General features: G+C 50.0%; 1 protein-coding gene across 1 annotated transcript in view; it reads left to right on the top strand.

The window, feature by feature from the left end:
* The window catches only part of F8 (coagulation factor VIII), a 122,537-nt gene extending 96,785 nt beyond the window's left edge, over positions 1-25,752 (top strand). The window contains exons 16-26 of the mRNA XM_019521223.1: positions 1,483-1,695; positions 2,755-2,983; positions 3,245-3,427; positions 4,676-4,792; positions 13,961-14,032; positions 15,141-15,226; positions 19,091-19,246; positions 20,345-20,489; positions 23,084-23,232; positions 23,555-23,731; positions 25,267-25,752. Of these exons, the coding sequence (XP_019376768.1) occupies positions 1,483-1,695; positions 2,755-2,983; positions 3,245-3,427; positions 4,676-4,792; positions 13,961-14,032; positions 15,141-15,226; positions 19,091-19,246; positions 20,345-20,489; positions 23,084-23,232; positions 23,555-23,731; positions 25,267-25,422 (1,683 nt within the window). The 3' untranslated portion in view covers positions 25,423-25,752. The remainder of the gene's footprint in view (positions 1-1,482; positions 1,696-2,754; positions 2,984-3,244; positions 3,428-4,675; positions 4,793-13,960; positions 14,033-15,140; positions 15,227-19,090; positions 19,247-20,344; positions 20,490-23,083; positions 23,233-23,554; positions 23,732-25,266) is intronic.
* The last annotated feature ends 1,215 nt before the right edge of the window (positions 25,753-26,967 follow it).

Genomic DNA, 26,967 nt, shown 5'->3' with positions numbered 1-26,967 from the left:
TGAGTCGTGTCATTCATGCCTACATAGATAAGGAGCATAAGGTAGTGGTTGGAGGGCTGGATAAGCTTTGGGATCCTCTCCGCTATGTCTCAGATGCAGGCCCCTGGGAGGCAACAGACCTCCCGGGCTAAGGAGGCGGGGCGGCAGATTGCACCCTCAATCCCTCTCAGGAGGGAGTCTCCCACAACGACCACTCTGCATGTGGTCTTAGGGAGAGCGGGAACGGTAGCTGTGAGTGGTCCTCCCTTGCCTGCAGGAGCTGGCAACTCAGCAAGCTCTACTGGGGCTGCAAGAGGTTCATACCTGTGGAAGAGCTCCAGAAGGGAGGGGACCCTGGTGCAGCGAGCCTTGGGGCTGTTGACCACCTTGGTCCAACCCCCTGGCCGGACAGTGTGGGAGATCCTTGAGTCCTCCCTTGTCCTGCAAGGTGATCTTGGTCGACCCGTGGCCTTCTTGGGGTAAAGAGCCTGGCAGTAGGAGTCAGTCTGATGGCACACAGTCTCTGGACTGCGGTCTGGAGCTCCTCCAGCTGGTGCCTCAGAGACTCCAAAGTGGAGCAGACCTCGCAAGTCCCATGTGCCTGGAGTCATGCCAGGCAGCCCCCGCAGCCGAGAGCCCGAGGCTCGGTCTGCGTGGAGCCCGAAACCGTGGGCTCCGTCTGGGTGGAGAGCTCAGAGGTGCCAGAGGGGGAGGTCTCCGACTCCAAGGGGATCCTCGGGGTGCAGCGTGTGGCCATTTGCATTGTACCAGTGGTAGTCTGGCTACTGCTGTGCTAGCCTTCCCTTGGGGCTCACTGGCAGGGTCTCAGGGCCCTCCTGCTCACCCTCCTGCGCGAACTCCTGTACTAGTGTGCTGGGCCTAGAAGTGCGCCTGTTTGCACGTCCTGGTCACATGGCTCCCTGGGGGGCTGGGCGAAGTAGGAGCTGGGGGGTGCTGACCCTGCTTGGCTCCTTTCAGCTGCCCTGCAGCTGACTAGGTCCCTCCCACACTGTGGGCCTCGCCTACCTCTGGCTGCGCTGCGGGTCCATGGGGACCCCTCGGCTCAACAGGGGCACAGTGGGCTTCTGCCTGTGTGTCTCATGCTGGAGCCAGGATGGCAGAGGAGCAAGGTGCCAAAGACCTGATAGAAGGGAAAAAAAAGGCAGTGGGAAGGGATGACCTGCATGTGGATGGCACAACAGGTTCAAATCTGACCATGTAGAGAATAAGCATCCTGCCTGTGGAGATGCATGTGCTTTTCCCAATGACTCCAGCAGGAGATGCCCAAGCACAGCAGAGATCAGGGTCAGGCCCACCAAGCTTTCCCTAAACAACAGCAGCAGCACGGGTCTGGCGTACAGGCAGAGACTGTGAGGGGAGCAGAATAACCAGTGCCTCCTTAGTGAGAGGCATCTCCCATGCCCCTTGCCTTGGGCTCATGTCCCTTGTCCCACACTAGGCACTTCATGCCTCTCTTTCCTTCTGCTCCCTCCCATCATGTAGGTTAAGTTCAAGAACCTGGCGTCCCGGCCTTACTCCCTCCATTCCAACCTCCAGCCCTACACGGAGGGCTCAGTAGAAGATAAGACACGCAACAAGGAGGCAGTGCAGCCTGGCGAGCTCCGGGAATACTCTTGGAAGGTGCCTTCCCAGATGGCACCCAGTCGCAATGAGTTTGACTGCAAGGCATGGGCCTACTTTTCCAACACCAACCTGGTAGGTGGAGAACCTCAGCATGAGGAAACTATGCTGCCTCTCAGCCACAGTTCTAGCCCCCCTCCTCCATGCAAGCCCCAGGGGGCTGGTGGGCATACTCTGTGCCTGGCAGACCCTAAGGCTACACGATATTTCTTTGACATTGATGGAGCTTTTTGTCCTGGGAGAGCAGGGTTGGGGTGAAGCACACATTGCACAAACCCTGCCTAACGCTGATAAATACTAACAACAGTTCTCATGGTATTGGGGTTGGAGCAGGAGGTGAAAAACATAAGAACTGCCGTACCAGATCAGGCCTAGGGTTCAACTTGCCTTATAGCTTGTCTTGAAAAATGTCAAGTAGTAGCTTATAGGAAGAGTGTTAGAAGCAAGGTATTTGTAGAGTGACCCATCTCTTGTCACGTTTCTAGACACCAGCAATCATAGGGTTAAGACTGTAGGGCAGAGTGACACCTGAGAGACTGACTGGTTTGGAGAGGCATGTGCTTTTGCAGGCAACAACTTACTTCATCAGATGCAATGTTTCGCATCCCTGACTATTGTGTTTAATAGCCTGCAGGGCCCAACCTCCATACATTTGTCTAATGCTTTTATAAACCTGGTTATATTTTTGTAATGTGTTTCATAAGTGAATGATGCCTTGTATAAAGAAGTATTTCCTTTTGTTTGTTTTTAACCTGCTTTTGGATTATTTCATAGGGTGCCCCTTAGTTCTTGTACAAAAGACATAGAGACTAATGGTTCACTTTATTCACATGGTTCATGATTCCTTAGCTATCTGTCATGCCCCTTCAGTCATTTCCTTTCCCACCTTTTCAGTCTCCCTTCACATAGAAGCTGTTGAACATCTTTGTTGCCCCTCTCTGTACCTTTTCTTATTCCCCAATCTCCCTTTTTGAGATGAGGTGACCAGGACTGCTGACAGTAGAGCACCATAAATTTATATCATGGCATAGTGGAGATTCCTGTTTGGTTTTCAGTTCCTTTACTAATGCATACACGGGAAGATTGGGATAAGCTCACCATTCACATTACACTTTGTTTTTTATCCCTGCCCAGGAAAAGGATCTGCACTCTGGCCTGATTGGGCCACTGATTATCTGCCGCCCTGGTGTCCTGAGCTCTGCCTTTGGACGGCAGTTGGCTGTGCAGGAATTCTCTCTGCTATTCACCATCTTTGATGAGACAAAAAGCTGGTACTTCACTGAGAACATGGAGAGGAACTGCCAACCCCCTTGCCAGGTCCAACCAGATGATCCTGTTTTCAAAAGGAACCACTCCTTCCATGGTAAGAACTCCTGCTCCTCCCACTGTCTGCCAAGAGGCTCATGTACCAGAACAGAAATGCTGCATTAGATGATTTTTAAAGCAGTGTCAGTTTGAGCTTTAGTTCAATGGCTTCAGAGTCATCTGTCTTTCCCATCCCTTGTTTCTGTCCCAAGAGTGACCTATGACATTATCCCAACCCTCTCCATTGTGGTTGCTGCTGAGTAGAAACTTTAACCACTCCCTTATCCCAGTGTGTCCCAACTGTGGTCTTTTCCTCTAGCTATCAATGGCTACATGATGGACACACTGCCTGGGTTGGCAGTGGCTCAACACCAAAGGGTCCGATGGCACCTACTGAATATGGGCAGCACTGAGGACATCCATTCAGTCCATTTCCATGGGCAGCTATTCAGTGTCAAGACAAACCAGGAGTATTCAATGGGAATCTACAACCTCTATCCTGGTAAGAGATGACAAGGGTGCAGGGAGCTGACCTCACTCTCAAAATTATCCTATGAGCATTTGTCAGCTGGAAAAGACTGACATGGGAGAAATGGGTACACCAATAGCCTAGCATCTGCTACCAGGGGGCGATGCATTGTGATAATTCTGCACACAGACCCAGCATGGAATTATGGGATAGCTAAGTAAGAAAATGCCTCAGACTGAAAAACATAGGCCCAGAACCAACACAGCATCAGACATTGTACACTGCATTGGCAAATAGCTCATGACTCCCAGCTGGTTTTTGAATATTCTTGTTCTCTGTACAGCTTCTAGCACAATAGTGTCCTGGTCTCTGACTGGGGTCTTGAGTGTTAAAGGAATGTTGTTGTTGCTGCGTCTGATAATGATGATGATGATGTATCAAATACAGGAGACTTTTTGGGCCAAACTTGTTTCCTATCTAACTCCACTGAATTGCGTAGAATCATGGGATCATAAAAAAGCAGGGCTGGAAGAGACCTCATAAGGTTATTTAGTCCAGCCCCCTGCTCAAGGTAGAATCATCCCTGAGTAAGCTAACCAGCCAAGTGTCTTTCTAACCTGCTCTTGAAAATTTCCAGGGATGGAGACTCCACAGTTTCTATAGGTAGCCTGTTCCAGTGTTCAACCACCCTCATAGTCAAAAGGTTATTTCTAATTTCCAACCAAAATTTCCTCTTTCAACTCAAAGCCATTTCTCCTAGACTTGTCACCTACAGTCACAGAGAAAAGCCCATCTCCATCCTCTCTGTAATCCCCTTCAGGTATTTGAAGATTGATATCAAATCCCCCCTCAGCCTTCTCTTCTCTAGACTAAATAACCCTAGTTATTTCAGTCTTTCCTCATAAGCCTTGCTTCCCAAGCTCCTAATCATTTTTGTCACCCTGCGCTGAACTCTTTCCAATTTGTCCACATCATTTTTTAAGCCTGGGGCCCAAAACTGGATACAGTACTCCAGGTGAGGCCTGAACAAAGCTGAATAGAGCAGAAGAATCACGCATTAAGATTTAGGACTAGATTCTGGTACTTTGACTCACCTTAAGCACTACCTTCCTCTGTAGGTAGTTCAATGCAATCAGCCTTCTGACAGCAGAGTCAGCCCATCATTAGCTGGAATGAAGCTCTCTGTAAGCAGGGCGCAAGTAGCAGCAGCTTATCCTATAGCAACCTAAGAAAATTAATCCTTTGTTCTGCCCTTCTTCTCCCATCCTTTTTTTGAACCAGGTGTCTTTGGGACAGTGGAAATGTACCCATCTCATGTGGGCATCTGGCGAGTGGACTGCAAAGTGGGAGAGCACCAGCAGGCTGGCATGAGCGCCTTGTTCCTTGTGTATGACCTGAGTGAGTAATTCTTCTCTTCTGTCATCAGTTCAACTCCTCTATTCCCTTGCTTAGCATCTCCTGTTGGACATTAGGGGTAACATTTCCAAAGGTGCTTATGTGCCATTGACTTCAATGAGACATGAGGGAACCTCAAGGCCTTTTGCAATAGGACTTAAGTGTATGTCTCTGGCCAGTGGCATAACTAATGGAGGACAACTGTGGCACCAGCCCTGGAGAGGGGTGCACAAATGGCAGCCACTGCCACTGTTCTCCTGGTTGCTGCCACACTGCTGCCAGCAACCTAACTGTGGCTACTGTACCATGTGTCATCACTGCCCAGGGCACAAAACTTCCCAGTTAAGTCTCTGTCTGTGGCAGCAGCATATTTTAGCAAGCCCCTGAGCATGCCAGGCTCACTTGAGGTCAGGAGCCTGAGTGCAAGGGGCTGCTCCCAGGGAAGTTTCACCACCATATTTATGGGCTTGGGGCATTCAAGTGGGAGTGCAGGGGTAGGGCATGCTTCCGGGCATCCCAACCAGAGCATGCTGCCAGCACAGTACAAATGTACCTCAGGCTCCCAAGTCACTCAGACCACATTTATATAGCAGACTTACCATGACTAGCTGTGGTGCCCTCAAATACATAGCACTACTCAATGCAAGCTGCCTCCTAAACCAGAAGCAGAGTACCTCAGTGTGCTGCTTGGGGAGGACTAATTAGTGTGGGGTGGGTTAAATGGCACAGTTGGTCAGCAGTGCTAATTAATCCACTCAAAGCTATAGATGTGTGTAAAGTTTCTGGTTCAGTTGGTAGTCCATGTGGAGCAAAACAGCATGCAGGAGGGTTGTGCTGTGTTGAAAATGCACCTTTTGAGGACCACCTAGTGGTCCTCAAATATGAACCCATGGAGCAGTTATAGGCATGCTCTGGGAGGCGGGTGAGGGGGGCATTAATTAGCGCAGCTCTGAGAGCCATGCTAATTAAAAGCACCTGGAGCGTCAACATGTATCAGTGTCCCCATGCTGAAAAATGGCAGCAGGGTACTTTGAACTAAAGGTCATCAAATCAGCTTTAGTTTAAAGTGCCCCACTACCATTTTTCAGCACAGGGACACTGATACATGTGACACTGGAGTCTGCTTTAATATGTAATTATAGCACGTTGGAGCAGCCTCTCTGCACATGTATAGGAGCCCATGATTTTTTTTGGCCTCCATCAGGCAAGTGCAAATGACAGCATGTAGGTATTTAACTATCTGACTCAGGCTGCAGAAGAGGGAGCAGGATGGCAAATCACCTTGCATGAATTACACCCTGGCTGACTGGAGACACAGGAAAGTTGGTTCAAAAACTGGAAGCCGGCTTGACTCACCTGCAAGATTTTGGCCACAAGAGTCTGAGTTTCAAAACTTGAAAAACCCAGGGCCACATGCCAAACTGTGCCTGCATTTCCTACCATGCCTATATGCCCTGATCTTGGATTTATACTTGTATCTAAACAATGAAGTGCCTACTTGACTAGCTGTATATGGAAATACCTCTTTGCAGAGAGGCAAGCTGAGGCACAGAGTGCTGATGTTACACACTCAAGGTCACAGAGCCTGGCCACAAGTTACTGTAGTCAGAAACAGTCTTCATCCAGTAAAACAGCAACAATATCAACATCAACATCATACCAATGCCAAACATTTGGTATTAGCAGTGTCTTCTCCAGCTCATGACTGCAAAACATCTGCCATTTCATTTCAATATTAGTTTTAACATCAGCAAATAATAACTGATTTGGTTTACATAATAATGGACTTCTGTTTAAAGTGGAAATCTGCATCTTAAAAATGGTCTTAAAAGAATATTAAATGTGAGCCAGCAAAGTTTTCTGTAAAGATAAACTGAAGAGTTTTTTACAAGTCAAAATCTACTTTTCACTAGGAAGTGTTTGACATGAAAAAATGGTTTCAAGTGCTGTTTTGTTTTAAGGCTTTCAAGTGCTGTTTTGTTTTAAGGCATGGATTATTATGGAAAATAAACAGACCTGGAAAGGGACTTTGAAAGATAGGAGATGTCAGAAGAGATTTTGTTAAAGACACAAAGATTTGTATTTAAACGATGCTGCTTAGCAACGGAGAAACCCCAAAGCAAGACATACATGGAAGAGATGTTTGTCAACATAACTGTCATACCAGTGACACACTGATAGGACAGTGCATCAGGAGGCTGTCTAAGGGACTGGCATGAATTGTAATATACGCCAGCTTGTCTTGGTTTACAGGTCAATATTTAGAGCTTATATAACACCACTGGGGATCAAAAGTAGGAACAGGAAACAATGCAAGAGCAGGTTTAAAAATCTGTACAGAATTAAAAGGAAATGCTAGAAAATCACTCCCCAAGTTCCTTATCTTCCAGGCTCTTAATCCAGATATCTGGGATCACCTTTTAACAGTTGATGAAGGGTTGAGAGGGACCTCAAGGACCATCTCATCCCTCCGTCCTACACAAAAGCAGGGTTCACATGTCCTGAATCATCCCAGACCAGTAAGACAGTGTAGGGTACTCTTCTTTTGCCATGCTACTTGCTTTTGTTCTACTTTGAGTCTGTCCATATTGCTATGGCAATTGTGCTAATACTAAGCTTGGATTCATGGTTTTGTCTCCTCTTTAAAACACATTTAAGTTATCTTAAAGGGTGCCTAAATTCCACCTATTGGAAAGTTTCAGAAGAGATATGTCATGTTGCAGCACTACAGGGTCTCTTGACATCTGTATTGTCACATCTTAGCATGTGCCTTGCAATAGTAGCTTGTCATATTTTGAAGTTTCCACCCAAAGGAATGGCATAGGTCTAATGGACATGGCTGTTCTGACATGCTTTCACCACAGGTTTTATGCTGTTTGGATTTTCTAGAGTGGTCAGAAGCCTTTTTGCTCTTGGCTTATTTGGATTCCTACCCACAGAGCTTCAGTTTGGCCTCCAAGTTCCAATAGATCGAGAAGCTCAAAGTTGTTCCACCAAAACTACTGCATTTGCTTGGTGGCTGGTTGAAACCCCTGGAGTATCCTGATTTGATTTCCAAATCACTAATAACCCAGCTTCAAAGCCCAGCATTGCTGGGAAATTTAGTTTAGGTTCACACAACTCCATAGAGCTTGGTGCCATGGGTTTTAATGAGCCCCAGTGGGCTCATGTTATCCTGCTCTGGGGTTATGTTATGAAAGTCAAGCCCACCCTAACTGGGTGCGTCTACACAAGACATTTTACTGCGCAGTAGTGTAGTTTACTGCACAGTAAGCATGCAAGTCTACACATGCACACACTTACTGCGCAGTAAAAATTGCTACTTGGGAGTAAAGTTGCTACTTGCAAATGCAAGAAGCAAATTTAATTGCAAGTAGTTACTGCACAGTTACTCATGTATAGACACCAACCAGAAGCAAATTTGCTCCAGGTCTGCACCACTAGGGGGCCAGCCTGAGGCTAGCCCGTGGGTGGGCAAAATGTGCCCCGTGGGCCAGATGCAGCCCACCAGGCCATTCTATCCAGCCCGCAGGGCCCCTAAAAAATTTAGAAAATTAGTATTTATCTGCTCCTCGCTCCCTGTCAGTGTGCCCTCAATGGCTTGCCAAAACTCTGTAAGCAGCCCTCCACACAAAATAATTTCATGCCCATGCCTCTGGCCCTTAAAAGCCTAAAGGCACAGTGAGCCATGGGGCACATGCAGGGAGCCTGAGGCCACACTAGGCCACTGTGTCCCTCTGTCTAGGCTGCAGGTCAGCTGTGCCAGCCTGTCTGTACCCTGGCGCCACTTCCTGGGACCGCAGTGCCACATGGTTGCCAGGCCCGCACCATCCAGGTCTTTAGGGTGCCGCAGGCTCCTGCCAGGTCTGCCAGTACCTGGGCCCAGCTGCAGGCAGCTCCTGGCCACTGGGGCCAGCTCCAGCTGCCCACGGCCCACTGCTAGCAACCTGCCCAGAGCCTGCAGGTGCTGTGGGGCATCGCCTTGCCACAAGGTTGCTAGTCCTGCACTGTGCCTTTGTGCTGGGCACTGCAGGCAGCTGCCCAGGCCTAGCAGCACAGGTACAGCTGCATGGAGGCCCAGAGATACGGTGTGGGAGCTCCAATAGCCTCATCGCCAATGCCACACTCCACCTCCCAGGGACACAACTGGTTGCAGAAGGAGACTGGCGACCTTGTGGCACTGTGGGGCGAGGTGGAGGTTCAGTGTCAGTTTGCACAGGGTGGGTGCTCCAATGCCCATGTCCAAGAGGGGCTATCAAGCTGGATGTGGGAGCATGAGGGTAACCAGCTGGTGCGGCAGTGCTGCATAAAGGTCAAGGCCTTGTGGACACAGTGGGTTTTCATCTGTGACCATAGCGGCCAGTCAGGGAGTGCCCACAAGACCATGCCCTTTATGCAGCAGTTGACAGATATTCTTCCATCCTGGGACCCATGCTGCAGCTGTGCTGTGTACAGCAGCAGAGGCAACCTGCCCAAGCCTGTGCTCTGGCCTGTTACCCACGGTGATATGTCACTGGGTGACGGCCCCTTGGTGCACCAGCAGACCATCCCACTGAGCTCCCCATTTACAGCCTCCACCAACAACTTGGGGAGCCCAGGCCAGTGCCTGCCCCGACAGCTTTGCAGTCTCAGCCCCAGCCATGAGGTGTGGCTGACCATGACACCTTTGGCTGCCAGCAGCACCACCTCCTCCTCGGGGGGCCCACACACCATGCCCCACCATCTGACGAGTCCACGTGGAGCCACGTGCCATTGTTGGCAGCTGGGACCAACCAAAGCCACCAGCTACACTGGCCCCAGTCATCTGGTAAGCCTCGCATTGGGGGCGGGCCCTCTCTGCCCCCGCCACTGCCCCTGGCCCCTGGCCCCACCACCCGGCCTTGCTGCAGTTCCCTGGCCTCGAGATTCCCCACCCCTGGCTGCATGCAGGGAGGCGGGAGACAGTGCAAAACTTTATTGAGCAGCCTGTGTCCCCACAGCTAGGCAGGCATAGGTCTCTCACATGCTGAGGAATGCTTTGATACCAGCAGCGATGTTCTTCTCCACTGTGGGGGGGCAGCAATGTGTAGCACAGCCGCAGGTATCCCTCCAGGCAGTGGCAGAGGTTGCAGGGCAGCCTGGGCTTGCCCTCCACACTGTTGAAGCTCAGGATCCTGTGCCAGGTGCACAGGTTTGCCCAGGGCACCATGTTGGTCAACAGTAGCAGGGCATAGTGGGTTGGATACCCCTTGTTCTGCGCACAGTTCCTCACGCAGTGCCTGGTGTGCTGGGTCAGCAGGGGGCACTCCTGTGATAAGCCACCCACCTCACTGCTCCCAACCACTTACCGGGCTCTGAGTGTCTTCCTGGGGCTCCTCACAACCAGCCGATCCACTTCCTGGAGCACACCCACGAGCCTGGGGTCACGGCTGCCACCACCCAGGAGTCTCAGTCTGTCCACGGCTTTGTGTCCCCTGGGATATACTGGCCTTATAGACCTTGAGGGTGCTCTACCCACTGCAAGAACTTGGGGTGCTTCCCTTGGCCTAGAGCACAAATAGTGGTCTCTCAGTCAGCCGGACCAAGGGGACACAAAGACATGCCCCTCTCCTTCTCCCAGCCAGTTCACCATGCTTAGAACGATGGAGAACTTTATTAATTACAGGGAGTAGGTTTGGGGTAGGGTACAGGATAGAGCAATATCAAAGAATAACCTTAGAGCAAACAGTGTGTCTAGGTAACCATTGATCATGCAACTGCTGTACTACACATGGGTGACTGGTGTCACCTTAGTCAGTGGGGGGCATGTGCCCCCCCAGTGACCAGCAACTGGGGGGGCCCCCCTGTGGGTGATCGCACCAACCAGGAAGCAGCTGCAGCACTCCCAGAAATGGCTGTGGTGCTTCATCCAGCGCTCCCACTCACCTGCCGGTGCTCTCAGGGGGGTCACTGGTGGTCCCACCTGCTCCCCCTGCCGATTGCCTAAGTGGGGAGGGTGGCCTGTCAGGGGGTGCATGAGCACTCTTAGGGGGTGCACGTACACCTCCATGCACCCTTTACTGCAAGCCATATATCTCAAGTAGCTTACTCGCAAGTATCATCCAGAGACTGATTGCTTTCCTCTGGAGGCAGGCAGTTTCTTGTGTGTCCAGTTTCAAGACAAAGAGGGAAAAGGCTGCAGCATTCAGCTGCTCTTTCTCTCTCCCCAGGAGCCTTAGGGCTCCAGCATGGAAGCTCTCTCCCTGCTTTTCAGCATGGCTCTCTCCAGCATGGCTCTGCCAAAAATGGCTCTTCAAGATGGCTCTGCCCCTTCTTCATGGGGACCCCTTTTATCCCCTGTCGTGACCTCATTGCTAAGGTCCCACCAGGAGCAGCCCCATTGGCTAAAGTCTGGTGCTTTCAAATGACATCAGCTTTCCAGGTGAGGAAGCTAGTCATATGACTTGTGGTGGCAGGAAACTTGAGACAAAGGGAGTAGGTTCCCCCAACACAGGAATGTATCTGGTTCAGGTTACACCTCAGGATTACCTGAAACAGGGTGTGGGGAGGACTGCCTGCCCACTGCAGTGACCATGGTAACCAAATGGACAGATAGGCCTGATAGCTGTTTGGGGAGATACTGTGATGGTATTCTGTTACACCTGGGACACACAGCAGGGGCATACTTGGGGTGCAGCACCGGTGTGTGGGAGCAGGCTGGCCCAGGGCACCTGCCTGGAGAAGCCCCTGTGGGGTGGGTGGTGGCGTGAGCAGCTCCTTGTCCCAGTCATCTGGAAGCCCCTCATTCCCCGAGCCCAGGCAACATGGGCTTGGTGGAAACACAGGAGAGCAGCTGTTCTGCAGAAAGAGAAAGCGGGGCAGCGAGGTCTGGAGCCACAGCAAGAGATGCTGCCAGGAACCTAGCCTGTCCCAGCCTGGAAAAAGGGTGGGGGAGGCAGGCTTCCCGCAGCCAGCACCCAGAGGCCCACCAGCTCCAGGAGAGTGAGCAGGAATGGGGGGCTTGGCTGGTGACCACCTGGCCCCAGGCCTGCCCACCCAACTTACCATGCATGGTCCCTGAGCACCCATGTATGCCCTACCCTCGATCTGAAGCTGGGTAGCACATGGGCCCCTGGTGCAGAGCATCTTACCTCAGAAATATTGCAAACTCTCACAAACAGCTTCTTTCTCATGGCTGTGCAGGTCCTGTAGTTGCATGTGGGGGAGAGGCAGCTGTTGACAGCCAGGATATGGCCTCAGGGTCGCTGCCGCCCACAACTGGGGGCCTGCGGATGTGCTGGCTCTGGCAGAGGAGGGCCCAGGACAGAACCCTCCTCATGGATCATTTGGTGGATGTGTGGGCCTGGCAGGCAGAGGACATCACCTGCAAGGACATGTGGAACTGGGTAGACCAGGAGTTTTGGGTGCAGCGCCTGGCTCTGGAGTGTGAATGGGTAGAGGCCCTGTGGGAGCAATCTGCACTCGTAGCCACAGAGGATGCCTGCCAGGTGCTGGTCACCATCCTGGGTCTGGTGGTCTCCTTTGTGCCGTTCACTGCCCTGCCACTGACTGTAGCCCCACCTGGACCTTGGCAGCCACTACTTCGGCTTGAGCAGATGTCCAGCACTGCCTCCACTGGCCAGGAGTCCCTGCCCCAGCCTCTTCCCTGTGTCTCCCGCCCCCCAGCCTGGGCCCAGGCCTGCTGCCTGCCCCAGCTGCATGTGGGTGCGGAGCTGGAGCTGCCTTTAGTGGGGCTAGGACCACGTGCCCCTCCCGCCCCGCCCCGCGCCCCACCCCCCAGCTGCTGGAGTCATTGCTTCCTGTGCTGGGGGACTACCAGGTGCCGTTGCCCCTGGGTCAGCCCCCTGCCTACCAGGCCTACTGTGGCATATGCACCCATGAGGCAATGTCCAGAGGCCGGGGTGCTGGCTGCCTGTTCCAGGGTTCTGCCCCCTAGGTGCCTCCATCCCATGGCTGCCTGCCCTGGGAGGGCACGCACACAACCACAGCACTTCACTTGTACATAGTTCACACGGGGAAGAGGGTGTTTTATTGGTGGTGGGTGGTGGAGGGGCTCTGTTGTTGGGGGGTAGTGGGGAAGGGCTCTGTTGTTTGGAGGGGGGTCTGTTTCATGTGAGGGCAATCAAGTGTTTTTATAAGAACTGTCTGCAGTGAGCCTGGTGCTGGGAGAGGGGGAGGGGGCGGTCTGTGTGTGGCTGTCCAGGCAGGCTACAGTGGGGAGTACAGGAGAAGGTGGTCGGCCAGTGCCTCTCACACCTGGTGCCCTGGGCCCTGCTGGCGGGTATGCTGCTTGCCTGGGGCCTCAGTAGCAGGGTTCACTGGGGCCAGCACAATGGCCAGCAGGAGCCTGGGGCACTGGGTGTCACTGCCAGGGGTATGGGCTGGAGCATCCATGCCACAGGGAGGCAGAGGCTGCAGCAAGACAGCCACCAGGCTCTGCATGCTGCTTCTGGCCAGAAGAGCGGCTGAGCAGGAAGCAGGGCTACCTTTTAAATATGGCTGCCCACTGCTGGAAGCTGCTGCCAGAGCCTCAAGCTCCTTCTGGTGGCAGCAGGGGCCCATTACAGGGCCCCAGGAAGCAGGAGCAGTTTGCAAATCTGCTTCCACGTTCCTGCATGTGTAGATGCTTGCCTGAGTGCATTTACTTGTAAGTATTTTACTTGCAAGTAAACTGATACCAGATCAAATGCATGTGCAGATGTGCCAACTGGGTGCATCTACATGAAACACTACTGCACAGTACCAATGAGCTACAGCACAATAGTTCATTGCTACTGTGCAGTATTGTCAGAAAAAAACCGCGGGGACGCTACTGCACAGAAACACCCATTACTGTGCAGTCATTTAGTACTTGGTTATGCAAACACTAAATGACTACACAGTTACAATTGTGCAATCCACCGCTCATGTAGACGCAGCCACTGAGTACCTTTCCACTGGCAGGTGGAGAACCTCAGGAGGAAAATGACCAAAGAGTCTAATGTGGAAGGTTTCAAGATATTAATATGGTAGTAGTTGTTTGAAATACACTTACTGGTGTGAAGCAAGCTCTGGGCTGCTATTCTGAGCCACACTCAGGAACCTAACACAGCTTCTCAGACTGAAATCTCCCTGCTGACTGAGACTTGTGTTTCAAAACTCCAAGTAAACCAGAGCCCCTCAACTCTTCTTTTCTCTACCTTTTTGATGCAGAGTGCCAGAACCCTTTAGGACTGGCTTCTGGGAACATTGCAGACTCTCAAATCACAGCTTCAGGACAGTATGGTAAGTGCTGGACTTCTTGATCTTGTCTAATTTAGGGAGAAAGTCAAACTTAGGTCAGGTTTAGCCAAGACACACTAGGTAGGCCCAGACTAGGCATGATCACTCTCTCTAGTCAACATGAAGCTTTTTTCTAGAGGGGTTTCCAGTTCTCTGCATATCACACCCTCTGAGAGGCAGTGATGCAGTTGCCTGGTATTAACAAGGACAGGGCAGGCTCTGTGGCCCTCTTCCTTTGCTGGAGAAGGGTATGAATGAATTATTCCCTGTACTACCAATGTTTTCAACAATTCCCTCACGCTTTCACATGAGGCATCTGTGAGGGGTGATACCGTAAAAATTGCTGCTGCTTAACTTGCCTCAGGCCACTTCATTGTAATCAATGGGCCGCCGCATGGTGACATTACTATGGTGCTGTGCTAAAGCATGGTCCAGTACGGGCGGTTATTGTGCTGTGCACACAGCACATGATTAGATTTTGCCACTACAGCGATGTAGCTGGCAATCATGTCTAGAGACAAATGATTATGTCGCTGTAATGTGCTGTACGGTGACATAGCATGTCACTGTGTCACCATAGGGCAACATGTAGATGCACCCAATGAGTGACAGTTGAGCTGTAGCTTCTCTGCAGGGCTTTAAGGCAGGCAGTGTTTGTTTCAGTCAATAGCAACCTTCCTCCCACCCCCCAATCAGAACAGCAGCACTGGCAGAGTCTAAAGAGAATGTATTACACTGTTATAAGTGAAGTGTTTCCAAAATGCTGGTTTGAAGATATACCCCCTTACAGTTCAACCAAGTGGACAGTACACAGGGCACTAGAAGGGCACAGTTCCATCAAGGTAATGGTGCTTCTAACACTTTATGGATGCTTGAGTGGCAGTTTGAACAACTGTCCTCTGCAGTGGTACCCACAAAAGGCGTACCTGGTTTCGGAGGGATGTCCTCTGTTCTGCAGCAATAGCCACAGCAGGTTAGGCAGGCAAGTCCAGCCTTCCAGTCACTGGGGGACACACTCTGATTTCCCTGCTTAGTCTGTCTTTAGATGCCAGTGAGTGAATCTGTAGCTATTGCCTTTCCCATCCCACTGTTTTGTGCTTTTCTGCCACAGGTCAATGGGCACCCAGCCTGGCCAGGTTAGGTAACCAACAGTCAGTCAATGCTTGGAGCACCAACAGTGGAAATTCGTGGATTCAGGTGGGCACCATTGTTTTACAGAGGAGGTATGGAATGTAAATACACATCCTTAAGTCTGCAGGTGTCTACCATTTGCCATAAGGATGTGCCAGTCTAAGGGACAGTGAGCAACTGATTCTGGTCAACTTTCTCTACCATGATTTCTACATTATGTCAAATTAGTTAGGCCCTTACCAGAGGACATATCACCCCCTTCTTTGACCCCACTATATACTCATGCATGTCCAAGTGAACACATGCACACCCACACACACACCCACACAAACTTCTCTACTTTCCCCTCATTTCAGTTGCCCTTCCCCCTCTCCCCCATGTACTTGCCTGCCACACTGTGCTCCCATAATGACTCCAGTTTCTAAATGCCATGTGTGTGTATGTGTGTGTGTGTATATGTGTATATATGTGTATGTATATATGTAATCTCATTGCTAACCTCAGTGCTCCCAAAAGAGGTGTCATCCAGTACTGCTTAACACCTGCTCAACAACTGAGACACAGATATTGCATTAAGTCTGCAGGCCCTGATGCCCTGCACCCATGGGTGTTGAGGGAGCTGGTGGGGGTCATTGCTGTGCCCTTGGCCTGGCTGTACAATCAATCGTGGTCTTGGAGATTGGAAACTAGCTAATGTGATCCCCCATCTATAAGAAAGGGAGAAAGGAGGACCCAGGAAACTATAGGCCCATAAGCCTTACATCGGTCTTGGGGAAAATCCTTGAAAAAATTATCAAGGATCACATCTGTGAGGGGCCAGCAGAGAGATCATGCACAGGGGAAATCAACATGGGTTCATCAAAGGAAGGTCCTGCCAGACCAACCTGATGGCCTTTTACGACCAGGTAACTAACCCTGGATGATGGTGTTGCCATGGACGCAGTCTTTCTGGACTTTAAGAGGGCCTTTGACATTGTCTCTCACCCCATTCTGATTAATAAATTGAGTGACTGTGGCATTGATGCCTACACAATTGGATGGGTCAAAAATTGGCTGATGGGGCGCACCCAGAGAGTGGTGGTGGATGGGTTGTACTCGACCTGGTGGGATGTGAACAGTGGGGTCCCCCAGGGCTCAGTCCTGGGGCCTGCACTGTTCAATATCTTCATCAGTGACTTGGACAAGGGGGTGGAAAACACATTGTCCAAGTTTGCCAATGACACCAAGATGTGTGGAGAGGTAGGCACGCTCGAAGGGAGAGAGGCTGCAATTAGATTTAGACAGACTACAGAAGTGGGAGGATGGTAATAGGATGGGCTTCAATGTAGATAAAGGCAGGGTGCTGCACCTGGGGAGAAGGAATCCACAGCATACATACAAGCTGGGGAGCTCCCTCCTTGTGAGCGCAGACGCAGAAAGGGATCTAGGAGTCATTATTGACTCCAAGATGAACATGAGCTGCCAATGCCAGACCGCAGCCAGCAAAGCCAACCGCACCTTGCTGTGCATCCAAAGATGTATCTCAAGCTGGTCCAGAGAGGTGATACTCCTCCTGTACGTGACATTGGTCCGGCCTCAATTGGAGTATTGTGTCCAATTCTGGGCACCGCACTTTAAGAAGGATGTGGCCTGCCTTGAGAGGGTTCAGAGGAGGGCCACCTGCTTGGTTGGAGGGCAACAGGGCAGGCCCTATGAGGAGAGGCTGAAGGACCTGAACCTGTTCAGCCTCAGCAAACGGAGGCTGAGGGGGGATTTGGTGGCTGCCTATGAACTCATCAGGGTAGATCAGCAGCAAATAGGAAGGGTCCTATTCCCCCCAGCAGCACCTGGGGTGATGAGGAACAATGACCAGAAGCTGCTAGAGAATAGGTTCAGATTAGAAATTAGGAGACACTGTTTCACTGTTAGGGTAGCTAGGATCTGGAACCAACTTCCTGGGGAAGTGGTCCTCACTCCTACCTTGGGTAAATTCAAAAAGAGGTTGGATGAACACCTGTCTGGGGTCATGTGATCCCAGCGTGTGCTCCAGCCAGTGGCGGTGGGTTAGATTAGATGATCTATTCAGATCCCTTCTGACCCCTAACTACTATGAAACTATGTACTACCTTCTCACCCACTGCCCACTGCTGGTGCCTTCTTGTATTCTGATGAACTTACTGGTTTTGGGCTCCCTCTTGTGGAGAAAACAGGAATATTTGGCATTTCAGAGAGATTCTGAGATAAAACTGTATGGGTGCATCCCAACAAGTGTGCATGTGCAGGGGTGTGTGTTTCCCATGGTATAGAGGGCAGTAGCACATATTTGTGCTGCTGTTATATGTCCCTGGGCAAGCCCCTGCATGTGCGCTCCTGCTTATGGCAAAGTGACCCAGGTAGGGTAGGAGAGGCTGGGTCAGCACCTGTGTTGGCTCCAGCAGCCTTACCTGGGGCCCTCCGGGGCCTCCCGGGGCAGCAGCAGCACTGAGCCAGCTGCTTGGAGCCTGGTCGGCAGCTGGCAGCACAGCCAGGCTCCACACCACTTTTTCAGCAGTGTTGTTTTTCACACCAGGATCTCCCTAGGTCAAAAAACCCCCACTGCACTGCAAATTAGCAGTGTGGCAAACAGGTACACATGCACCACATGTGGTTTGCAGTGCCTCAGGCTGCTTTGAGGTGCTGCAAACTACACATGTGCACTCGTCAGGGCATGTCCTAGGTTCCCTTTTTTTAGAGCTCTCCAATTACCATCAAAGGAGAGATGCTGTCTTTCCTTTCTTTTCAAAACAGATTTCCTTGTACTGATGTAACAGGTATAGTTGTGTTTACCCCTGCACTGTAACTCCTGAAATGCATTCTCATGTCTTCTTAGCTCAGGTTGTTCCAAGAACAGACAGAAGCCTCTCAGCTGTAATAGCTAACTTAATTCCCTGGTGTGTATCATAAACAACACTTCCCTATAAGAGAGGTTTATACCTAAGCTTCATGTACAAGTGCTTGACTTTTGCCCTGAAAATTTACATCCCTTATAAATTTTATCCTTTCTAACATAACATCAGGGGGTTGTTCTGATCATTAAAACACTGAATTCTATTACACTTATGAGCTCAATTATATCTTGAGGCAGTAAGTTCCACAAATTAAAGTGACACTATTAAAAATGCAGTTTTTATCAGTGTCAGATTAATCTCTTCAATTTCCTGGAATGCCCAACATTGCACTGTAAACATGTGAAGGCTGGGAATTGAAACCTACAAGAGTCACTGAATGAAAAAAATAAGATAAGTATAATAAAGCAAATATCCCATTACATGTCTGTCATAATCACCTTACAATGCACACTTACTGACAAAAGGCCATATAATCACTGAGGAAATCGAAGCACATATCTTGTAATGACTTCTCCACAGCCACCCACAGGTTTTTAGAACAGGAGTCTTCAGGGGGGTTTTTACCTAGAAGACCTTGCCCCTCTCAGAAGTTCCATTCTCCATAAAGCAGTAGTAGTCATTTATCCAATAAACCCTTAACAACTATGAATTATGTAATGCTGAAAGCCAATGCTGATTAGCATCATCAATGTCCGTGAGAGATCCAGCCACAGGTACTGCAAGGTAAATGGATAAAGATATCATTTCCTAGATGCTAGCAGTGCTATGGCAGATGGTTGCTTGTGGTTTAATGGGAGTCATGAAGATGAGAGAAACTGAGGTCCCCAGAGGCAGGAGACTGATTGTGTGGGATATCCCAACCCAGCCCTGTGATGGGCAACAGGAGCCTTTCAGGATCATCCTCTTACATTAGACTCTGGAGCAGAAGAGGCCAAGGGCCTGATCCTGTAAGTGAGATGCTGCATTCTCAACTCCCCCTGACTTCAGTGGGAGCCAAAGGCACTCAGGAGATCACAAGAGATGTTCAGCACATCAGACTCAAAGCTCTGCATTCCACCCATAGGTGGACCTGCGGTGCATCATGATCCTTCATGGTATAAAGACCCAGGGGGCCCGGCAGAAATTATCCAGCCTCTACATCTCTCAGTTTGTCGTATTCTACAGCCTGGATGGAGACAGATGGAAAAGATACAAGGGGAATTCCACCAGCTCCCAAATGGTGAGTGGGCAGGATTTTGAAAGGGACACCACATTTTCTTAGAACTGCTGATCAGCCATTATTTGAAGTCTGATGTCTTCTGCAGCAGCCAGGGCTTAATGCTTCAGACAACCTCCCTCCCTCCTTTCACCCCCTACAAGTTCTTATAACTAGGGAGAGCTACCTTGGGGAAATATCTTTCTGACCCAACAGGATCAGTTGGTCAACTTATGCCCTGAAGCATGGGGGATTCATTGCTGTTTTAAGTGGATCCTCCCTGCATCACTTCATTTGACTGTTTCTCCATATAAGTTTCTAATCAGTTTTAAGCTTACTAAACTGTGGACATGTCTACACATTCGTTAATGCACCAAGTACTAAATCAGTGTCCAGTAATTTGTGCTACTGCACAGTAGCACTGGTGCATGGATTTTTAGTGATGCTTACTGTGCAGTAGCTTAGTACCATAGTTTGTATTATAGCAGTATTAGCATGTTTTTGGCCCAGCACACTACTGTGCAGTGTTATTAGGCTACTGCGCAGTTAGTGTCTTGTGTAGATGTGCCCTGTTTGTTTCAATAACATCATTTGGCAGTGAGCTCCCAGATTAATTTCAGGTTCAAATGAAAATTCTTTTTTGCAAAAAATGCAGATTACATTCATTTCAGAAATAGCTTTTAGTTAAAAACAAAAACAAAAAACCTAGATTGGCCAAAATGTTTTGATTTAAAATTATATCTAATGCTCAATTGTGTTTTAATTTTATTTAAAAGAAAACTTATTAAAAACCCTAAAACCCTCCAATATTTTGACTGTTCAGTTCACTGGAAATTTCAAAACAATCTGTTTTGAAATTTTGCCCCACATTCATTTATTTTGGGGTTTTTTAGAACTTCCATCAAAAAGAAAAGAGAGTTGTCCTGTGACTCTAATATGCTGGAATTCTTGGGATGCAGTGGAACTGTGCTTCTTGCTAAATCCCTGAGCTGTATTGACTTGCCGTAATGATGCTAGCAAGAGATATTTGACTTGGGGTGGCCTTCTTGCCACTCAGTGTTCTATCTTTCTGCTTCCGCCTAAGCTGGTATCACTGAGTTCTTCCTTCCCCTTGTCCTGCAGGTGTTCTTTGGGAATGTGGATGCAGTGGGGGTGAAAGACAATTGTTTCAACCCTCCAATCATAGCCCGCTACATCCGCATCCACCCCACTCACTATAGCATCCGGCCCACTCTGCGCATGGAGTTGATTGGCTGCAATCTGAACAGTAAGCCCCACCAGGAGGCCACCTGGGAGCACCTCTGATACTGAACAAAAGAGTGTGGGTGGGGGAGGATTGGAGAAAGTCATGATTTTTTTAAGGGATGACCTCTCAATTCCCACTGACTGCAGTAAGTGTCAGGGGCACACAGAACTCTGAGGGAGATGTCCATCCTTTTGCAAAGCCAGACCATGTGGCCAGTGTAAGACATACCAAGGTTAGCTGTTGGGGGAAGAAAAGGGAGTGAGGTCTGGTAGCAAAACATTGGTGGAGAATCCTCGTATTGGCTTATAGATAGCAACATATCATGAAAGCACAGAGCTGGCTCTTGAGGCTGGCATTATAGCCTTAACATGGCAATGTTAAGCCAGGTAAGAACTCCCTTCCTGCTGGAGGCCATGACAGTAGCTAAACTAAGAAGAAGCATCTGATCTCCATCCGTAGCAAGACTGAGCAGGAAGCCCTCTGTGCTTTTGGTTTTTAACCAGTTGCCAGTTCAGTCAAGGAGATAGAGTTACTCCCACAAAGTAGTGACAGCACAGGGATGGGGAACAGGGCACTGTTTCTTGCTGGCCCACAGTCCCATCCCAGCCCACCCACTGTGTCCTCATGGGTCCCAGCCAGTCTCTATGGAGACCCCAGGATCACAGGGCCAAAGCCAGGGCAAATTTGCAATGCACTCCTGTAACACAGCACAGGGTGTGCTCTGCTGCATACAAGGGTGTGAGCAGCCTGCAGCTGGTAGCAATCCCAATTAGGCACAACTGCCTGCCTGGGAACAGAGCCCAGCTGTGCCCTATAAGAGTAGGGCCCTGAACAGCAAAGCCAACAGTCTGCTGCTAGCAGCTGGGAGAACACCACCTGGATGGAGCTGCTGCTCATGACACCTTGGAGGTAAGGGCAGGAGCTATGGGGATGGCTGGAGGCTCTTGGTCTTGGGGTATGACCTAAAACTATGCCCTGCTGGGGCTGGATGGTGTTGTGGGACTGTCGGTGGCAGGACAGTCTCCAGGAAATGCCACACCTTGGGGCCTCCCCAGTGAAGGGTGCGTATGGGACGCCAGAAAGCCTCAACCTCCACTGCCTTGCAGGTAACCCCATGGAGGGGAAAGGTTTGGGGAGCATACCCCCAAGGATAAAACAAGGGCCCAGACTCACCGTGAGTTCTGAGGCGGGGTCCTGGCCAAGTGAAGGGGCCAGAGACGGTGCCTAGACTCAGGGCGAGATCTGAGGCTGCACTAAGGGAGCCAGAAGTGAGGCTCCAGGAGGGTGGGGCCCTGAGCCTATGGGGAGCTATATGAGAAGCTCCTGGGGAAAAGGGATAAAGGGGTTATAGCCCAGTGTAGGGCAGGGAATGAGGCTTGGAGCCCAGTGTTGAGAAGGGCCTTGGCCAGTGTTAGGGCACAGGGACTATGAGCTCCAGTGGTGAGTGAGAGTCCCATGTGAGACTCTGGAGCTCAGGTCCCAGTGTGAGGCACTGGAAAGGCATGGATACCATCTGTGAGGCATGGAACACGGTACAGGGAAGGTTGGAGCCACGTATATAAGCCCTGGGCATCAGGGCAAGTAAATGGGTAGCCTCCCACCTTATTGTCATCAAGTAATTGTATCATCTAAGGTGTGGCGTGCAAAGTGTGCCCAGAGAAAAGTGGGCAGGTCAATGATCAGACCAGCCCCAGGACACCCACTTGTTACAACTCCCCACATGTCCCTGCCTCTGCCCCAGCCATGGGCCCACTTTGTCACTGCCCTGCAATCCCAGGGTCTCCATGGAGATTGGCTGGGAGCTGCATGGATGGGATGGAGCTGGGGGGAGGAGCGGGGATGGTGGGGAGCTGCATCCAGAGCTGGGATCTTGGGACAGTGACAGCTTGGGGCTGGGATCAGGACCAGGGCAGAGGCACAATCCACTCCCTGTATGCTCCTGCCCACGGAACCGGCATCCATTGCAGGGGCATGTGGGCAGTGGATTGTGGTTCTGCCCTAGCTCTAGCCCTGTGCTGTCACTGCCCCAAAATCCTGGGGTCTCCCCAGTCCCACCTGCCCATCTTGCTCCTGGATGCCACTCCCTGCCAGCCTGAAGCCCCATCCCTGCTGCTGAGCTGTGCATCCTGCCCGCTCGGGTCCTACCCCTGGTGGTAGGTGAGGGGCAGATGGGCTGGGATGCCCGGGCAGTAGGGCCAGTTCCAGTGGTTGTGGCAGCTGGAAGGAGCTGCTGCTGCCAGAGCTGCTGGGAAGTGAGTTCAGCCCTGCTGCATGCTGAGGGGTGGCAGGGCCAGCCGCACGCACCATGGACCAGCCTGCCCCTCATGCCTGGGCTGGGTGGGACCGAGGGACTCCCCTCAGGCTAGACAAAATCTCTTGGTGGGCTGGATCTGGCTCACAGGCCACATTTTGCCCACTTCTGCAAAAGGGAAGGCAGATGTCATAGCTAGGTAAAAGACATGCCCAGCAGGACTGTGACAGCTAGTCTTGCTGTGATAACAGATGCTCCCCCTTTTAATTTTGGCCAGTGGGCCACCATATGTGACTAACGGACAACCAGAAGAGACATTAATAGAATTGTCAGTTACTCACCCACTGCTTGTACTCTCTTCCAGGCTGCTCCATGCCCTTAGGAATGGAGGATAAAAGTATCTCCAACCAGCAGATCTCAGCCTCCTCCTACAGTGACAAAATCTTCTCCATCTGGCTTCCCTCCCAAGCTCGACTTAACCTGCAGGGAAGGACTAATGCTTGGAGGCCAAAGGTAAACCACTCATTCACTGCTGCAGGAAAATGGGGTTGTCTGGCCAGCCAGGATACTAAATGTGGTAGGGAGAAAGCATTGACTTAAGGCAGGGAGGGAGCAAGCACATACTTTTTGGCTTATCCCCTTCATTAGGAGTTGGGAGTAGCTGTGGGGTCAGTCTAGCAAGGGCAACACAAGGTTAACAAAGATTATGGGATTTCTTGAAACAACCCCTCTGCCAAAGCTGGCTGCAAACCTGCGCAAGGATGATGATTTAGAAATGGCGGTGGTCTGGTGAGAGAGGAATCCATGACACAGAGGCCGTTATATTGTTCTCCAGGTGAACAGCCCAAATGAGTGGCTGCAGGTGGACTTTAAGAAGATCAAGAAGGTGACTGGAATTGTAACCCAGGGCTCTAAAGCTATCTTCACCAACATGTTTGTGAAGGAGTTTGCTGTCTCCAGCAGCCAGGATGGCACACACTGGTCTCCAGTTCTTCAGGATGGTAAAGAGAAGGTAGGCAGAGCCAGCCAAATCCTAGGGAATCATGAAGTATTTATATACATGCTCTGGGATTGGCGGGGGTGAGGACTTTAATTAGAGCAGCTCTGAGAGCTGTTCTACTTAAAGCATCTGGAGCATCTCTTGTATCAGTGTCCCTGCGCTTCAAAATAGTAGCGAGGGTGCTTTATTTAAAGCTCATTGAATAAGCTTTAGATAAAGCTCCCCCACCATTTTGAAGTGGGGGGACACTGATACATGAGAGATGAGGCTGCTGGAGCGTGGTAGTTGCCACTCTCCAGAAGACTATATTAGTTGAGCGCTCCAGTGCTCTGGAATTACATCACATTGGAGCAGCGTCCCTGCTCATGTATAGGCACCCATAGACATTGGTGCTCATAGACTTTACACATGGGAAGAGGCTAGTAGCCTGCATTTACTTAACCAAGGAGAGTTCCTGGATCTGTAGTCAAAGACTCTTCTCAGTAATGTGCTGCCAAGATTATAATGTTGTCCATTTTGCCTAAGCAATTAGCCAGTCTTTGGGGCCTTGTATGGTTGTTCCTGTTAGACTGAGGACTTTGTGATACAAATTAGGTGTGTTCTCAGTGTAACTTACAGAATTGTGCACAGAGTCCAGCTTCCCTGAACTCACTGGAGCAGCAGCAAGAAAATTCTATGTCCAGAAATTCCCAGTCTGCCTCTCCAGTGAACTGCATGTCCAAAAAGCTCCATGTTTCTGCTTTCTCTCAGGGTCATAATCACACCTCCTTCCAGCTCTCTGTCTCTGAAACATAGCCCAGCTACAAAACCCATCTAGACTAGCCTTTTCAAGCAGGCAAACCATTCAACCTACATGGTTTAATTCTGACCTCTCACCTGCTGTAGGCACAGACAGTCCCTCCATTGTTTGTAGCTCTCTCTGCTACGTAAAGGGGCTTGTCTGCTCCTTACCATATCCTCACTTTTTAATGAGGTTTGTGAATGTCTTCTGGTTTGAGATTCCCAGAAGAGCAGATATTAGCACCTTTCAGCATGGCAATAATAAGGGGATCCAACCGTAAACTCACCTCCTCAGCTAAAGACTCCTGTACCAGTGTGAGTATGTTGCAGTGGCACGTCAGCTGTTTGCTTTTCCACTTAAAAAAAAATACATTCTCAGAGCCTCACGTAGGTGAAGAGGTGGCCATACCAAATCTTTCCCCGCTGGGGAAGTCAGTAGGTCAGTGAGGGCTCCTATACATGTGCAGGGAGTCTGCTCTGACGTGCTGTAATTCCAGTGTGGAAATTAATGCATTCCAGCATCATGTGTATCAGTGTCCCCATGCTGAAAAATGGCAGCAGGACACTTTAAACTAAAGCTCTTCTGACAAGTTTTAGTTCAAAGTGCCCTACTGCCATTTTTCAGCTTGGGGATGCTGATACACATGATGCTTTGGCCCCTTTAATTAGCAAAGCTCTTGGAGCTGCACTAATTAAAGCACACCCGCACCTCCCAGAGTACCTGTATAAACACCTTCAGAGTGCTAATGATGTTTTCTCCCTTTCAGATATTCAAGGGCAATCAAGATCACATCAGCTCTGTGGTGAATACCTTGGACCCTCCACTCTTTGCTCAATACGTGAGGATACACCCCCGCCAATGGAACAACCACATTGCTCTGAGGACAGAGTTCCTAGGCTGTGACACTCAGCAAGCATACTGATATGCATACTTATTAAAAGACCTGAGTATGACTGGACATTGAATTGTGAGCAAGACTGGAAGCAACCAGGCAAGGAGGTCTCCTGAAGTTGGCATGAAGAGAAACATTGGCTGTGGATAAAAATAGAATCAGCTCCAGTGACTTCACTGGAAGTTTATTCATTTCTACTAGCAGGGACCTTGGGCCTAGATATGCTGAACACTCCAATTAATTGGAAGAAAGAGGTCTGGAAGGCCTTATCGCTCGTTGCTCTCTTTTTGTCTGTCATATACTATGTGCCATATAATCAGAACATAACGCTGAATAATTAAACAGTAATTTTCCAGTATACGTCTGTACTTTCTCCTCTTCTCTAGGCTCAGCTAGCCTTGAAATCCCTGCAGAGGTCAGAGTCAGCATTAATAGAGGCTAATAATTAATTAACTGCAGAGGTCTGCTTCTCACTCTCTGTTCTTTTCCATAAGCTCCTGATGACCTGGACATGGCTCTTGAATGAACTATGGAAGGTGCTGTTAGAAAGGAGAGATAAGGGTGATGTAAAGGAGGCTGCCCAATCCCTGCCCAGGGGCCATGTTTCACAATCCATCAGGGCTCTGTGAACATAGTAATCTATCCTGGGGAAATTGTTTGATTAGCAGTTACCAAAGTCAGTGACTGTGCAGCTCAGCCAGAGTTGTGGGCTTGGTCCTGAGTTCCCTTTTTTTTTCCTTCCCTGTGATGAGTCAGTGGGGTTTCTGAGCTGTCCTGGCCTGGTGCCACTATCCTGTCTTTAGCAAGTCCCTCTCCTATTTGTTGGCAGCCATGTCACAGAGTGAACCCAACCCCCTGAGCTGAAAGCAAGTTTGATTTAGGAGCTGAATTTTGCTTCCATCCTGTCTGGTGGAATCCAGAACATACTTCTTCCCCACAAACTGTAGGTCATCTTGATCTCCCCTGACCTGTGTGATATGGGCCCATCTTTGCTCATGCAAAGATGTTTGCTGCTGGAGTATTGTATTATTAGATGAGACAAAGGCTCCAGGTAGGTGCCTTTTTTAATCTGCCCTGCAAACATAGTCCACACACTGCATAGAGTTCAAACTACATTCTCTTGGAGTTTGGCTTTATCATCAAAGCAACAATAAGATAACATCAGCTCTCACCTTCCTCACTCCCTTGTCTGCTCACTGGGGCTCCTCACACTGGACTACTCAGCCCATACCCAATATCCTCTCCCTCTTGAGGCTCTGCCACGCCCCCTTCTACCCAACTGGGATTATCAATCACCTCCATTGGTGACGCAGCAGAGCACATTTAACCCTTTCCCAGAGGAACTGAAACCAACTAACAGATAGTAATACACCATGAAAAAAATTCACAGAAGGCTTGTGCAGCTAAAACTAACTACTCTGATGATCAGATGGTGATTATGGCATGGTTCCTTTGTTTTAAGTGTAGATGGTGCCCAGCATCAATGACCCAAAGAGGAGGGGAGTTCAGGATGAGTGGTTGCTCCTCAAGGGAGTGATCCTGGATGCACAAGCAAAGTCTATCCCGTCTCAGAGG

This window comes from Gavialis gangeticus, unplaced genomic scaffold (assembly GCF_001723915.1).
Source record: "Gavialis gangeticus isolate Ggan-Ray unplaced genomic scaffold, GavGan_comp1, whole genome shotgun sequence".
Classification (NCBI taxonomy): domain Eukaryota; kingdom Metazoa; phylum Chordata; order Crocodylia; family Gavialidae; genus Gavialis; species Gavialis gangeticus.
The sequence above is the reverse complement of the archived record's forward strand: the minus strand, read 5'-3'. Positions and strand labels throughout refer to the sequence as shown.